The 15,877-nt window shown below is 39.5% G+C and overlaps 1 protein-coding gene across 1 annotated transcript; it reads right to left on the bottom strand.

Moving 5' to 3' along the window:
• Nucleotides 1–3,429: 3,429 nt before the first annotated feature.
• LOC139458955 (uro-adherence factor A-like) lies at nucleotides 3,430–13,405 on the bottom strand. Its single transcript, XM_071240391.1, has 8 exons — nucleotides 13,381–13,405; nucleotides 12,474–12,612; nucleotides 11,955–12,050; nucleotides 7,131–10,821; nucleotides 6,429–6,608; nucleotides 5,509–5,699; nucleotides 4,628–4,849; nucleotides 3,430–3,519 (listed from the first exon to the last, which is right to left on the bottom strand). The coding sequence occupies exons 2-8, from the start codon at nucleotides 12,603–12,605 to the stop codon at nucleotides 3,430–3,432; spliced, it is 4,602 nt and encodes a 1,533-aa protein (XP_071096492.1). The 5' UTR covers nucleotides 12,606–12,612; nucleotides 13,381–13,405.
• Nucleotides 13,406–15,877: the final 2,472 nt, after the last annotated feature.

The raw sequence follows: 15,877 nt of genomic DNA, 5'->3' as shown, positions 1-15,877 counted from the left end.
TGGTGTGTTAGTGAAAGATATATGGCGTCTCAAGTCGCAATTTCTCAGTACAGAGTGAGTGAGTTGGGTTTAACGCCGTTTTTAACAGTATTACAGTTATATCACGGCGTGTCATTTCAGGCGGAAAGTCCGAAGTGATGCAGATCTCAGACGTTTACCACTTCGGTGAAATCCACGAACACGGGTATGGTGCTGAAAAACCTAGAAATATAATCGGGGCGAATCGGGATTCGAACCCAATTTCTGGCGTGTCCAATGGACGCAACTCTGCACAGCGAATCGCCGCGCCTTAGACGACTGGGCCACCCGTGTCCCCTCACAGTACAGAGTAATGGTTGGTTGGTTTGTTGTTTAACGCCGCACTCAGCAATATTCCAGCTATATGACGGCGGTCTGTAAATAATCGAGTCTGGGCCAGACAATCCAGTCATTAATACCATGAGCATCGATCCACGCAATTGGGATCGATGACATGCATCAACCAAGTAAGCGAGCCTGACCACCCAATCCTGTTAGTCGCCTTTTACGTCAAGCATAGTCACATTTTACGGCAAGCATGGGTTGCTGAAGACATATTCTACCCCGGAATCTTCAATATAAGGAACTTGATTTAACTTGCACCAGGTGCATATGTTGACATGAAAACAGTTGCACCAAAGAAAACCAGCGAGCCTGACCACACGATTCCGTTAGTCGCCGTTTACGACAAGACAGAGTAATGAGCAGAGTGGATATTCATTATGTAAAAACGTAATACTATTAATTGACTGTCCGCCATACGCTCAAATCAGCCCTCATCGTCTAGAAACACCGGAGTAACATACGGGATTTGAGCGAGCCAATACAGCTTTGACGGGTCAGTGCGCGTACAGCTATTGCGCGTGACTGCATTCCTCATATTACAACCACAAGGCGATGGACTGCTGTCGTCATACTTAGTTGGGGCTGGATCCTGTTATAACTGTGACATTTGTAAACCTTTACCTGATATCCCTGCTGGTACGAATTGGAATCATCTATTATATGTAGTCAAATGATAGATATGTCATTAAATGAGGGGTGGGGTGTGGCAAGGGTGGCCCAGTCGTCTAAGGCGCGGCGATTCGCTCTGCAGAGTTGCGTCCCTTGGACACGCCAGAAACCTATGACTGTTGGTTCGAATCCCGGTTCACCCCGATTATGTTTCTTGGTTTGTCAGCACCATACCCGTGCTCGTGGGTTTCATCGGAGTGATAAACGTCTGAGACCTGCATCACTTCGGGCTTTCCTCCCACATTAAGCTGACACGCCGCGATATAACTGGAATACTGTTAAAAGCGGCGTTAACCAACTCACTCACTCATATTGGCTGTTTTATGTGTGCGTGCGTGCGTGTAGGACCGTGAAGCACTGACGATGCTAATTGTTGCACTTGAACTTAAATTCAGAAGGACCAGGTAGTAACTACCCCAACCATTGTAATATCAGAGTTGCTTACATTAGATTTAAATGTTGTGACAGTTATGTTGAAGCGATTTTTGCTGCAACCATAGACAAATAAACAAGCAACGAAACATGAATACTTTATTCATAAATACAAAATGCAAAACAATATCGATAGCCAGTTGATTGAAGCATAATGACAAACACCATTGGCGTATCTATCTTTGACTTATTCAGTTAACTTCAAGGATCATTTAAGAATATAACATTGTAATCACTTCAAAATCATACCTTGTCCCTTTCTGTCTTGAATACATCCATTGGTGAACACAAAAGTCGGACATGTGGATAATACGAATGACTACTCCTTTCACATCAAAAACCCATTGTTGTGCTCTCAGAAAGACCTTAAAATCCGACTGCAGAACATTATTCCATATGGTTTATGGAAATCTGAACGAAATCGGTATGCCTTGGTGTGCTGTAGTCATTGTCAATGATTGTATATAACACGAAAGTATCGTTTGATGTTGGACTGCCTCCGTGGTCTATTGGTAGAGCGTCCGCCCGGAGAGCGGAAGGTCCGGGGTTCGATCCCCAGCCGCGTCATACCAAAAGACGTTAAAAGATGGTACTTGTTGTTACCCTGTCTGGCGCTCGGCATTAAGGGGCTAAAACAAGGACTGGTCGGCTCGGAGTCAGTATACTGTGTCTGAGTGGGGTATTCATGTTAAACTGTGGCATGGTATCTCAGTGTGCTAGCACTATAAATCGGCATCAGTCCGGACTAGTACAAGCATGCACGTCGCTATATAAGTGCCAAATTCTTGGACGCGACGTTAAACCCCATTTCACCTCACCTTTGATGTTGCGTTATATCAATATCCTTTAAAATTGACAAACCGTTAAAATTGTTATCGTAGACACACAAACAGCAGAGAAAACAAATCAATTTACATACTTGCATTTTAACCACTAAAGCTTAATTAAAAACTAATCTTTCAACAATAATATTAAAATCAAAAGAAAACATTTTAGACTTCACTGAATCTGTGTAATTAACCGTGGGTCGTTTTTTTAAGTCCATCGTCATAATGCTGGTATAGTGCCGATGCGATAAAAAGAATTAACTGATAAAAATTCAAACTCTTTCATACAATTTCAGGTGATACTCTTCTTTGAAATCATTTTAGTATTAATATTTTGAGAAATGTTGATATCACAAGTGTCCAACTCGTGAAGAAACCACACTTCCAGTCTATTATGTACATATACACTCCTATCTTGCATTTTGATATCTGTAAGTCGCTATCAGATGATCTAAAAACGATTCGGTGAATAATTGCCTCCCATGTATTTTACAACCATAAACGAAGACTTCTCAAAATGAATCCTTTTAAACAGTTTCAGCTTCAAGAATGAGATTATTGCAGGATGTACAATAACACACGCGTTCATATGTCTCCTGGGTCTTCTGGCCATGCTTGGTCGTCCCATTCTAGAGCGTCGTGTCTACCTTATGTCCAACCTGACCATTGCATATCTTCCTTATGGCCAAGCTTGACCATTCCAATTAAAGTCTTCGTTATGCCCCTGCTTGACCGAAACGCACCCGGGATAGTAACTCTCCACTACTGAAACAAAATGACTCACATATATGAGAAAATGGTTACTTTTCGACCAAAAACAAGAATGGGCCTCACTTATTGTACCCATGCGGGCATCGAACCCGAGTCTTCATCGTGATGAGCGACGGGTTTAACAAGTTCATCCCACAGAACCAACAATGTGAACGCCCTTATTACCACAGTATGATTTCTAGAAAGCTGTAAATTTGGGGATGAGGCAAATAATTGCATATATACGTTCGCTAGTATAAGGGTGGAAGCTGATGTTTTTCTAGTACTAGGTACTTGGACACTGGGTATCTCTTCAACCCAAGTATAGACATATGGTTGCACTTTGGACAGGGTCGCTTATTAGGCGGGAGAGGGTATTTGTACATACCTATAGCTGTTTGTCCGGGAACTGTTCCGCTAATTTCTTCTCAAAGAGTTTCTCACAGATGATACCGGACTCATAGTCTTCTGTGTTTTCCTGCTGATAAAACAGAAAATAAACATGGTGAATAATATCACCGTAACTTGTAAAATATACAATTATAACACATTTCCGACAGGGAAGTTTAGGAACATTGAACGCTCAAAATGAAATCAACCGCCTGGATCAAATCAAACCGTAAAAGTGATCATTTAACCACCGCGCTAAATATTCAAGCCTGCTAAATATTCAAGCCTTCGTAATGTAATTTGGTGTAGTGAAAAACAAATGCGTCAAAACAATTTGTCTCGATAATGTTTTCGTTGGAATGGCAGCAAAATGTTTCCACTTCATAGACTTTGTTTCGAAGAAGTCCATTTTGCGAGATCTAATATGGCTGCCGCGGCGGCCATATTGGATGTTTGACTACAACTGGTGTCACAATATAAAGAGCGTTGCTGCAGTGGTATGAACTGGTTTCTGACAATTAGAATACCACCCTACCGAACTGGTAAACTTCACCTCATGACTCAGGTATATATGCACATGTTTCTGAATACATATTTGATAGGGTATGTATGACGTGTTCTTGGCATGAACCTAAGTCATTCGTAACAAACTCATGTCATTCCGGGACAAGACGATTGGCGTCTCGTGCCTCTCCAGAAGGCTTTCATACATTCGTGCCCGACTCTTGTCATTCCTGGACAGACCGAATGGCGACTCGTGCCCATCAAGAAGGATTTCTTTCATTCGTGACCAAATCACGTATCTTCTTGCAGGTTTAGGAAAAGGGCGAGTAGTGACGAATGTTACCTCAGCTCAGTGAGGTAGCCTTCAACTTGATTCCATACAAACGTTTTAAAATAAAAATGCAATTTTTTAAAATCAGGTTTAATTTTTAAAATAAAAAATCACTTGTACCACGTATTCGCCGACTCCTATACACGAAAATGTTTAATTTTTTATTTTCATCCCCCCTTGTAGGGTTTACTAAGTTCAAAAGCAAATAAACCCTGTAATTTCGACCACATATTCAATGGTTTTGGGAAACATCCGTAAAAAAATAATTTAGAAAAAGACGGCCAATGAACACAAATACAGAAAAGGGCGAGTAGTCACGAATGATTCTTTTATCGAAGGTAAGGAAGCTTGGGACACTCACCTTATTAAAGAGATGACTATTCATGAAGACGAGCCTCATGTCGGCCACATAGTCTTCAAGGTGCTCGTACCTGCTTGACCTCAACTTGTGGGCAATGAGATCCAGCCACATGGCGCGCTTGACCATCTTGTAGTAGTCAGGGACATCTTTAGATTTGATCTCCTTGCAGAAGGAGTCACTTCGCTCGTGATTGTACACAGCGTTGAAAACCTTGAAACATGCCTGAAAATGGAAAGATTGCTATATGGCAGTAACTATGAAAAGTGATTCTTTTATCATTCTATTCGGCCATATTCAGCCAGAATATCCCCAATTAACATCACATATAAGGAAAATAAGTCTTGTCCTCAAATTCCAGGAACTATCTTAAGAAACTATGCACTTGATTATTTGAGCTGACCCCAAAAATACAAACGTTATCAAAGCGTTACCAGGCTGAAAACAGTCACCGAAACACTGCAATCTTAAGGTCCAAAACAACTCTAGTACCAGTATCAAATACATCACCATCGAATAACCATTTCATGTTTGTTTAAATTTTAGCTTCAATCAAACATGGGTATAAACTTTCTTTTGCCCAGGAGTGTATATTATTCTTGCACCTAACATGGAAACATACTTATGTGGAAGTTAGTTCTCTTCACTATATTGTAAATGATTTAAAGGTAAACATATCGACTTAAATAACATTATCTTATAATACGATTCAAAAGACAAACGCATCAACATATTAACTGTCAGATTAAGGTCCAGATTTACCAAATCGTTGCCATTGGAAGTCTAAGTAACAATGTGACTGTTTACTAATGGCTTTACCCGATCTGGAATTTGTCATCTGGTGACCAATGTCATCCCAGTTACTGAAACAGAATCGCACTCACATCAGTGTACTGAAAGCCTCGCTTTATTGGAGGAGGTATAATTTCCTCTGAAGAAGATGCATATATGTCTTTCTTCTTCACCTTCTTCTTCTTTCCCTTCACAGCATTTGAAGCGGGAGACTTGGAAGATGTATGTGGAGTCTGGCTGCCACTTTTCTGCCTCTGCTTTTTAGGTGTTGACCCACCTTCTGCTGTAGTGATATACAAAAAACAGTGACATATGCTGTGAGCATTACACCCCAGATATGGTTCACAACAACACATCACCATACAACATACATTATACTCTATGTTTCCACCGAAATTAATGGAAGCCATCGAGCGATACCCAAAGGCTGGAAGACCCGAAGTAACATGTGACTTAAGTACGTCACAATGGATTTCCTTTCTCCACACCATGTTATCACAATCATGATCAGCACCATGATTTATTGATAAAGGACTTGTGGGTACCACTCATGACGCTATAATGGGGTATAAGCAGCGCTTGAGTTTATCGCTTGATGTTTACCTTTAATCAAACAAATCTTATGTGTTTACAGTTTTGTTCAATATGAAAGATTGATAAAACACAATAAAATTGTGTTTCGTATCAGTATTTGAGGTGTCAGCTTGATGTGGGAGGAAAACGAGAAGCGATGCTGGCATTAGAGGCTTACCACTTTGGTGAAACCCACGAACACAGGTATGTTGCGGATAAACCTCGAAACAAATTCAGGGCGTATCCTGGATTCGAACTCACGATCATAGGTTTCTGGGATGATTTAGGGATGCAACTCTGCTCAGCAAATTCTGGCGCCTTAGACGACTGATGTACATTGGGTACCATGTACTATTAAACAAGTTAAAACATATATATCTGTAATACAACAGTTATATTTGGAACATTTGGAGTCTGCTCAAGCATTAATAACCTTCACCTTTCCAGTTTGACCTTGGCTTTGACTTTTTCGAGTCTAAATCACTTTCATCTAGGCTTTGCATCTTTCTCTTCCGCCCTTTGTTCTGCTGTTTCTGTACCGGAGAGCTGACTGCAAGATTTTCTTCGGCTTCATCATCATCTTCATTTTCATCTTCACTACTATCCGAATTGTCCTTGTCTGAATAAACCAGTAAAACATAGCATACTTCAAATATAGGAAAAAGTGCCCTTCATCGAGATCAAAGACAATCTTTCCATGGGGACGATGACAGAGTTTTGTTTATTTGCTTGTTGTTTAATGGAACACTCAGAAACCTCCCAACTATATGAGGGCTGTCAGTAAATAATCGATTCTAGACCAGACAATCCATTGAGATCATGCTCATTAATCTACCCAACAGGGATACGATGACGTGCATTAACCAAATGAGCGAGCCTGGCCACCCGATCCCATTAGTCACCTCTTACCAGAAGCCAGGGCAGACCATCAGATCCCCAGTTTTGTGGGCTCTTGAGGTAAACATGGGATACTGGGAACCTATTCTGCACGAATACCCAAAGGGGACATGCTTACAAGACCTTACATGCACAAGACGAGTAGAATCACAATTTTCTTAACAAACTGACATCCCATGGATGTAAATTACTGCTTCCACTCGAGTATGTAACCCAGTTATATTGTGACCTTAAATACTAGTACCTTCTCCGAAATATTGAGGATACGATTCTTTGCTATCATCCTGCAATGTGACACTCTCTTGTCCTGTCTCTTCAGGAGTATCCTTCTTGTCTTGGGGGTTATGAGTTCTCATCACATCTGACAGAGATGGAAGGACAGATTCCTTGCTAGATGTGTTCCCAATCTCAACATTTAGGGCAATGTCTGACACATGGTTTGTCAGGCTTGTCTCTGAGGTGGACTCTTCAAGTGGTAAACCCTGTCTTTCCTGAGGAATTCTGCTTCTGTCTGGTATCACTGATAATAATGGCACACTTTTCTCATTTGTTTGTAGTGAATTCAATTCATTAATTTGTGGCTCTGGTGACCTTTCATCAAATAACTCTGTTGTTAGAAGTAAATGTGTTTTAGGCTTCAGTTCTAAACAATCCGGATAACTGATGTCATCTTGCCAATATGAACTAGTAGTTACAGCTACCCCTTCATCTGTCTCAGGTACACAGAGTGCATCTCCATTCCGATGTCTATCTGTTGTTCCATTTTGAGGTCCATCTAGATTTCCATCCCTATCTGCATTTCCATTTCCATCACCATCTGTATTCGAGTCCTCATCTTCACATGCAGCAATATCCTTCAGTCCTGAGCTACTGACTTCCAGCTCATTACCATCAGTTGACGACTTGTCTAGGACCCGCTCATATTCGCTTACCAGCTCAGTGATAAAACCAATTCCTTGCTTGACAACCTGTTTAAACAAGTATCTCTGGGTACACATCTCCTTTTCTGTTTCTTTGCCTAAAATATCAGCATTATCTTCAAAACACTGCACTGACTTTTCACAAGCAATCAGTGACGAAACTTGAAATATTATCATATCATATATCTTTTTGCTTTGATGGTTGTAGAAGGATAATTCAGTGTGCACAAAGAACTTTTGGTTGATCTCATTCAACTTCCCAATTTGATAGCTGAGATCGTTCATATCTGATGTGACATCTTTCCCATTGCTTAGACCTGCTAGTTTTTCAAGTATGATTTCTAATTGTCTCTTTTCTGCTTTGACATGAGGTGGTGACATTTCATTCTGTCTGCTTAGTTGTACCTCATTAAATATCTCACTACTTGAAACTTTTGTAGAGCTGACACACCCAAGGATCGATTTTGTTTCTTTATCATCTTCCCTGTCTGTTTCTTTAGGGAGGGGTAATTTGACCATTCTTTCCAGCTCAGGAGGACTCCCATAATCAACACCATCTGTGCAAGTTTGTAGTGAACAGGATGCAGTAGAAGACAGGTCCAAATTATTACCAACTGTTTGATTGTACACTGACACATTAGTGTCTTTATAAAGTTTCAGTGAACATTCATCATCCCCAATCGAGGGTGGTCGCTGTTCACCAGAATCAAATGTTATATCTTCATTGAATACGAGATCTTGGGAATGATCCACCATTTTACCATGACAGGGTGACACTGAATCATGCAAATTGGTATCACTGCATCCCTGGGATATGATATGGTTTTCATTCCATGAACTCAGTTCACATCTTGAACTGTTTCTGCTGTTGTTGTGAGACATGTGCCACCCCAGAATGTCCTCAGGTGTAATTGACTCTGGTGAACTGAATGCTCTCTGACAACTCTCAGTAGAACTGCTTGCAGAGGGCACAATGGAAACAGAACTGTGTACACCCTCTGAACTCTTTGTGGTTGGTGTAGTGAAAATGCATAAATCTTGTAAATCTTGAATATTGTCCGTGATTTTCACACTTTCTTCTTGCAGTGTTGTTGATTCGAAACAATTTGGCTGAATGATTGATTTCGGGACTATATGTTTATCTGGATTCTCTTGCCCGAGAGATCCCTGGATTTCTGAGCTTTTGGCACTATCATTCCTGTCTTCAGTTTTGCATTTCTCACCATCAGACGATTCACTGTCCTGTACTGTAAGTATAAGCAGTGGCCCTTGTTCCTTGTCACAATATCTTTCAGTTGCAACTGCATCATTACTGGATGATCCTTCAGCCGGCTCTGGAATAAAAACTATTTGTCCATCATTTATTTCATAGCGAACATGTACCATCTCCGTTTCAAATGGACTCTCCCCTGAAATCAAATCATCAGTCCCAGGTAGGCTTGTGAACTGGAGTGACTTTACATCTGCTTCGTCCTCAGACTCCTTTGGACATATCCTAACAGGCTTTGAAACAGGGACAGTGTGCCCCACAGTTGACTTAGATTTGGATGTGTCTCGCTTTGTACGTGAGACTTTCGGTATGGTAATCTGTTGTCTTGAAAATGGCTGCAGTAGAGAATGCTGTGAGGGCATGATACATGTCATTGGGTATGCTACAGCAGCTGAGAGATCCTGCATGTCATGCTCTGGTTGCATTGAACATTCTGCTTGGTAGGGCTCAGCACTTTCTGATTCTGTTGGTGTAAATTGTACCTCAACTTCATCATTGTTTAGCCAAGTTTTAGGAACAACATAGAGGTTCTTTATTTCATTTCCATTGGGGAGCATGGAGTTCTTGACATATCCATAATTGTGCCGACTGGTTTCTTCCATTTCTGGTGGAGCAGGCTCTTCTTCCTCTGGGATCTGTACATCAGATACTATTTTAACCATCTGCATATCCGGAATATCGATTTCTTCTCTACTTTGCTGATAGTGTTCTTGCCTGATGGTGCTATAGCTTCTGTCATGTGTCCTTAGAACTGGCCCTCTACGGAATGGCTTCTTGCTTGACTTTGGATAAAATCTTTTGTAGAGACTTTCTTTCATTGATGGTATTTTTTCAGTTTCAGATTTGCCTGCAGGTTTATCAACCTCGATGGAAGCAAGGGCTGTCATTGTTTCCAAGTTGAGACTATCAATATCTGCTGCTCTAGGCAAGACACTCTTTTTTCTTGCTTTGTTGTGGTGGCTTTGTCTCCTTCCTTGTGCCTGTGGTGTATGAACAAATCCATCAAAGTGGTGACCTCCTTCCAACGTCTCAAATATCCCTCTCTGGTCAACAGAGAATGGTTGTAAGTCACTGGTAACATGATCATCATTTTCTTCCCCAATATGAATATCAACATCTTCAGGATGCCTCTTCATCAGATTTGAAGATGGCATCTGCCAGCTGTAGGACCCTGGATGGGGTTGAAGAAATTGTGACAGCTCAGATAATTCAAAGCTTGATAATGAATTTTTCAAACTGGAGGAATTTGAAGTTTCATCCATAAGAGGGTGTGTTTCTAAATTACTGAGACTATTATCCTCAAATAGTGATTCTCCTGGAATGTTAACGAGCTTAAGAAGATCCTGTACAGTGCCAATATCACTGTCTCCATGGTCACTGAACATACTGTCTTGGCTGATATGTTGTGTTAAACCGGAAATACCAGTCTCTTTTTCAAGCAGAGCTTGAAGGTTCATCACATCCATAGTCCAAGCCTTGGGGCACTTGTTCTCTGGGCCATCAAGGATAGGCAGAGATATTTCTGAATCCATATGCACCATATCAGAATCAGACAAAGTTGGATTTAAATGTGAACTACACTTGTTTGTTGTCTGGCTGATTAAAACATCTCTGCAGCCTGGATTTGTATGACTGTCGGAAAGGCTTGCTGAAATCTGGTTGTCCATCTGTGCCTTCCTTAGAACATCAGTCATGTTATTTCTTGCAGATTCTAAAGGTTGTTCCTCAATTTTCATGGGTGCCTCCTACAAAAGGAAAGTCAGTTCAGTTTCTTAGCTACTGTGTTCAAGTAAATTAATTGAGTATGCAAAAGCAATTTAGAAAAAACAAAATGTCTACTTTGAAAGTAGAAAGAAATAAACATTTAATTTAGATTTTATGCAAAATAAAATTTAGTAGTATGGTCTTAAATTGCCTTTAGCAATATTCCAACAATATCATGATATATGATATCTGTTTCAGATTCCGAGACCCTAATCATTCCTACAAACGATATTCCAAATTTGATATTTTGAATTACATTCATATTTTCAATGCCTTGAACAAATCTGAGTCCCATTATGGTTCTGGAGATCCTCCTTTAGACTCATGCCTTCGCCCAGTTCAGAGAAGAAGTTGAAATATAAAAATGCATGTCAGAAGATCATTTGGAACTTGAGTTGTTGTCTGATCAGTTGGGCCTTTCAACTCTTGAGACAATAGTTATATTATGACAACATTATCAAATCAGGAAACACAAACTTAGGCATCATACATTGTAATTGTTTTGGAAATTGTTTAAATGTATGAAAATGGATACCTGAGACTGTATACCTGATGTCAACTTTCCAGCTGGTACCAGACACGTGAAATATGTTTGCAATTTTGAGTGTCCGGTTAGTACTCATTTAATATTATATTTGGCGACTGATGATTTCAACATTACAACATAATAGTCATTGTCTTGTGTGATTTTCAGGAACCAATTCTCATCTTTCTGCAGGATCGCTCAATATATTATGTAAAACTGTAAGTAACTTAGTCTCCAATTAGTAACAATATAAATTAAAATTGTCAAACCATGGTACCAGTAAGATGAGTAAATGATGTTTTGTTTGTTATTCAAACTTGAAATGTAAGCAAATAATTCATACATTAAAAACAATTTAACTTTTGCTTTCATTGGGACATTGTCACTTGCTACTGAAATAAATGGTATGAGAGTTTACATAAGTTTACCATGAAGCAAGATAAGGACACAGTTGAAGATGATGCATACATACATTTTACATACTGCCATACTACTTAATATATTTAAACCGAATTAGTTAGATATAAGATGTTTCTGGTCATGTTCCATATTAGAACCATGCAAATCCATGAAGTGTTGTTCACTTACTTTATCAAAGCAGATGAGTATCTGGTCGGTGCATATCGGACAAGTGATCATGTCTGCATCCTCTGATACAGATTTACACCACTCTATCTGGATGCACTGCAACAGAACTCAATGTTATCACAAAGGCTAGTAGGTACAATACATCATAATACCAATCATATCATAAATGCTGGGCTTGAATTAACAAGAATTCATTGACAATCATATTCTCTATCTTTAACAATATGTTTTGTATGACTACATAACTACATGTGATTTGTAATATATTACAATATATATATCCAAAACAAGTATTTAAAAGTAATATTATTTTACTTTTTAAGTAAATTTAAATTTTAACAAACCATGAGGAAATGACTGCCCCAACAATTTCAGATGAAAGTAGTTTCTAATCATCTCTTATTGTGGTCTATTTTAATGCAATAAATTTTAGCTGACATGATGCATTTATTGAACAAGAGGTGTAAGTATAACAAATGTTATTTTTAAAAGAAAAGAGCATTGGCTCAAACTGGTAACCTTGAAGCAAACAGAGTGACCACAGGAGAGGTATGTTGGAGTTCCATCGGTGCCCAATGTGAAGTCCTGGTGGCACCCTGGACACTGCCCAGATTCTATGTCCAGCAAAGGCTCTTTGTCATACATCGCCATCTGAAACCTAAGTTGTCGAAACATTGTGTGAAGAGTTTCGAAAGGGACATAATCGTATTAGTGTTAGCACCTAATGATTCAACTTTACATGAGACCGATGCCTTTTCTCGGCCTAGAAACGAGCCAAGGGATAAGTATTTCTGGAATTAAATCAGGTATTAACGAAATTGGAATCTTGCAGAGAAAATAATTTATCGTTATAAATAACACCGTCACAGATGATAGGTTAATACATTTCATTCCTGCTGTAGTTTTTGGAAAGGGCGTGGAGTGTGGGACCAGGACTGAGCCATATAGGGAGCAGCCTAGTTCTTTTATGGCTTATATAGAAATCATAGATATGTTTAATATATATAAATATATTTTATTAGATAGAATAATTACATGTTTTAATGTAGACTTAGTTAAATCGTCACCGTAAATCAATAAATAAAGAGGAGGCTATAGGCCATAATATGTCTTGCACATGTTGTAGAGTAACGCCAATTTGGTAGCCTAATATAAACAAAGAATTCAGTTAATTCAAGTATACCATCAAGGTGTCCATATAGAACTATTACGATTCATACACAGCCAAATTTGTTAAAAACAGTTACATTACGCCAACAATATGATATTGGAAGTCAGGCTATTGGCCCTAGAGATCTAGGCCCTTGGCCTAACATTTCCGGCTCCGCCATGATGAAACCGTTTCTGAGAGACGGATGAATATTTCAAACGTGGTAGGCCGATTGCGAAAGGAAGGCAATGCATTTATATTCAAGAATGTACGTACCAAATCGGAGTTGTATTTATGAATACATTTGACAGAGTCAGGAAGCGGTCTGGCTTCTTTTACACGTTATGACAGGTGAGGTATTTGTTCAGCGTCTTTCGACGTCATAGTCAATTTTCGACGTCCGGCAGAAAATTTCTTTACGGAACCAGATTTTTAAAACTAACAACTCAAAATCTGACATATGATTGAAATTAATTCGATGTTATAACAGGAAATTTTATTAAGTGAAAAACAACAACATATGTTAGTGTTCGTTTATTCCAAAAGAACGACCGTTACGATCAAGGGAAGTAACTCTCGATGTTATTACAAGGTGTTTTTGCCTAGATACAGTAAACCTCTAGAAGATATGAGGTCGAATCCTGTGTACCTCCATACTTTTTATACACTATTCCTTTATGTAATTGACATTTTTGTTATACACATCAAATTACGTTATTTAGTACTAAAGTTCAACCTCGGTAAGAAGAGGGAGAATTTGAAAAAATAATTACGAAAACAGGTTTAATATCAATCGTCATTTGTTATAGTGAATACAGCGAGTGGGTGATCTGATTTGCTTATCCCAGAGGTCTGTGAATATGCGGCTCAGTCCAGATATTTTTAGCATTGGCAATAAATTTAATTTCCTTTCACAAGATCTTTTCGATACAGCGAACAATAATTTCGCTTTGGTAAAAGTGAGGACAGTATGTTTCCCTTTTTCCTGAAATAAAAAGAAATATATCTCTGTTACGAAATTCTTTAAACTGGGGGAAAGAAAAAGCAAAAGTATACATGTATGAATGGTTTCGTGTTTTTTTTAAAATATAGGATGCCTTACTTCTTTGAGAAAGAGTGTTTTGACTTAATAAAGTTAACGCTTCCAGGACAACTCTTAAAGTGAGCGAGTCAGTCAGGTTTAACGCCACTCTGAACACGATTTCTGTGATGTGAAGGAGTAACAGATTAATGTGGGAGGAAAGTGGGAGTGATGCAGAATTAACATACGAGCATTGGTATGATGTCTCCTTGCAGATAAAGACGCATAAGTCAGACCCCGATAACCGGGACATTACTGTTCGGATAGTGTCTCGACTGACGATTGAGAGATATACAAACTAAAGTCCCTAACGCCATTTGCAGCAATCGTCTGGTTCGGATCACTGGGGTTTCACTGGGGTTTCATTTGAAATATCCCCCCCCCCCTCCCCAAAAACGACACACAAAAAACAACAACAAAAAACAACAAAAAACCAAAATAACCTTATCCGCCACCCCCACCACCCCCAAAAAACAACACCCCAAAAAACCCACATAAACAAAACAGCAACAAACAAACGAGCAAATGAAAAACAAACAAAAAATAACCAAAAACAACAAAAACAAACAAACAAACAGTTATACCTAATCAGTCGTATGTTAAAAGATAACGTCATTTAGGACTGCATTGACCCATCTTATGTGTTCTATCGTCACAATCTTCAGCTGAAACTCAAAACGCTAATGATAGAGTCATGCAGTGACGTTGCGTATTCAATAAGACATGTTTTCAGACTTGCGACAATGGTAATAAGGATTTGAATCTACAGGCCAACTAAACCGCAGTATTCCATTCCGTGTATGGACACCGTTATCTATTTACTCTATACACCCATCTAGAGCAGAGACAAAAAGCAGGGTTATCAACCCTCACGCAGAGGGGTAGAGGGAGTTTCGGGAGGGGTGGTTGAGGACTATACATGTTGGTCTCACCACAGTTAGACATTCTACACTGCATACTGAATTGGGTTGGTTGTGCACTGTGTGTATTTCGTTGTTACGTTTCGGTGAGTATAGATCCGAATTTCGTTTTAAAAGTTGAACACTGAATTAGATGATTCTTAGTTTTGTAGACATCTGGTGATAGTGCTGTTGGCCAGTGTTTTAATTGTACAAACCCTATATATTGTTGAGACGTTCGTAGTATTCATACTCGCTACGCATGGTTTTCATGTGAATTCGTCGATTATATGTGTATCACAGGGCCAATGTCGTCTCAGTGAGAAAGTGAGTGAGTTGGGTTAAGGACTTCACACACACACCTGTTATTCTGTGTTAAGATTCGAACTCACACATTCATTGTGATAAGCGAAAACGCTAACCCATATCAGTCCACACAACAGCGGCAGGTATAACATAAGGGGTCGAAAGTTAAAGTTGGTGAGTGAGTTGGTTTTAAAGCCGCTTTGAGTTGTATTCCAGTTATATCAGTGCATGTCAGCTCAAGGTAGGAGGAAAGTAATGCAGGTCTCAGACGTTTACCACTTTGGTGAAACCCACGAGCACGGGTATGGTACTGATAAACCTAGAAACATAATCGGGGCGAACCGGGATTCAAAGTATAAGGCGCAGCAATTCGCTATGCAAAGCTGCGCGTCCCTTGGGCACGCCAGAAACCTTTGATTGAGGGTTCGACTCCCGGTTTAGTTTCTCGGTTTGTGGGCGTCATACCCGTGCTCGTGGGTTTCACCAA

The sequence above is a fragment of the Haliotis cracherodii genome, unplaced genomic scaffold (genome assembly GCF_022045235.1).
Source record: "Haliotis cracherodii isolate W230 unplaced genomic scaffold, xgHalCrac1.p SCAF_13, whole genome shotgun sequence".
Taxonomy (NCBI): Eukaryota; Metazoa; Mollusca; class Gastropoda; order Lepetellida; family Haliotidae; genus Haliotis; species Haliotis cracherodii.
Note: the sequence above shows the minus strand (reverse complement) of the source record. Positions and strands in the feature narration are given on the sequence as shown.

Coding starts and splice junctions, on each gene's coding strand:
- LOC139458955 (XM_071240391.1), bottom strand. CDS start 12,605: ATGGCGATGTATGACAAAGAGCCTTTGCTGGACATAGAATCTGGGCAG. Junction 12,051..12,473: donor GTCACTCTGTTTGCTTCAAG/GTTACCAGTTTG, acceptor GTTCTGTTGCAG/TGCATCCAGATAGAGTGGTG. Junction 3,520..4,627: donor ATAGTCATCTCTTTAATAAG/GTGAGTGTCCCA, acceptor TTTTATCAGCAG/GAAAACACAGAAGACTATGA.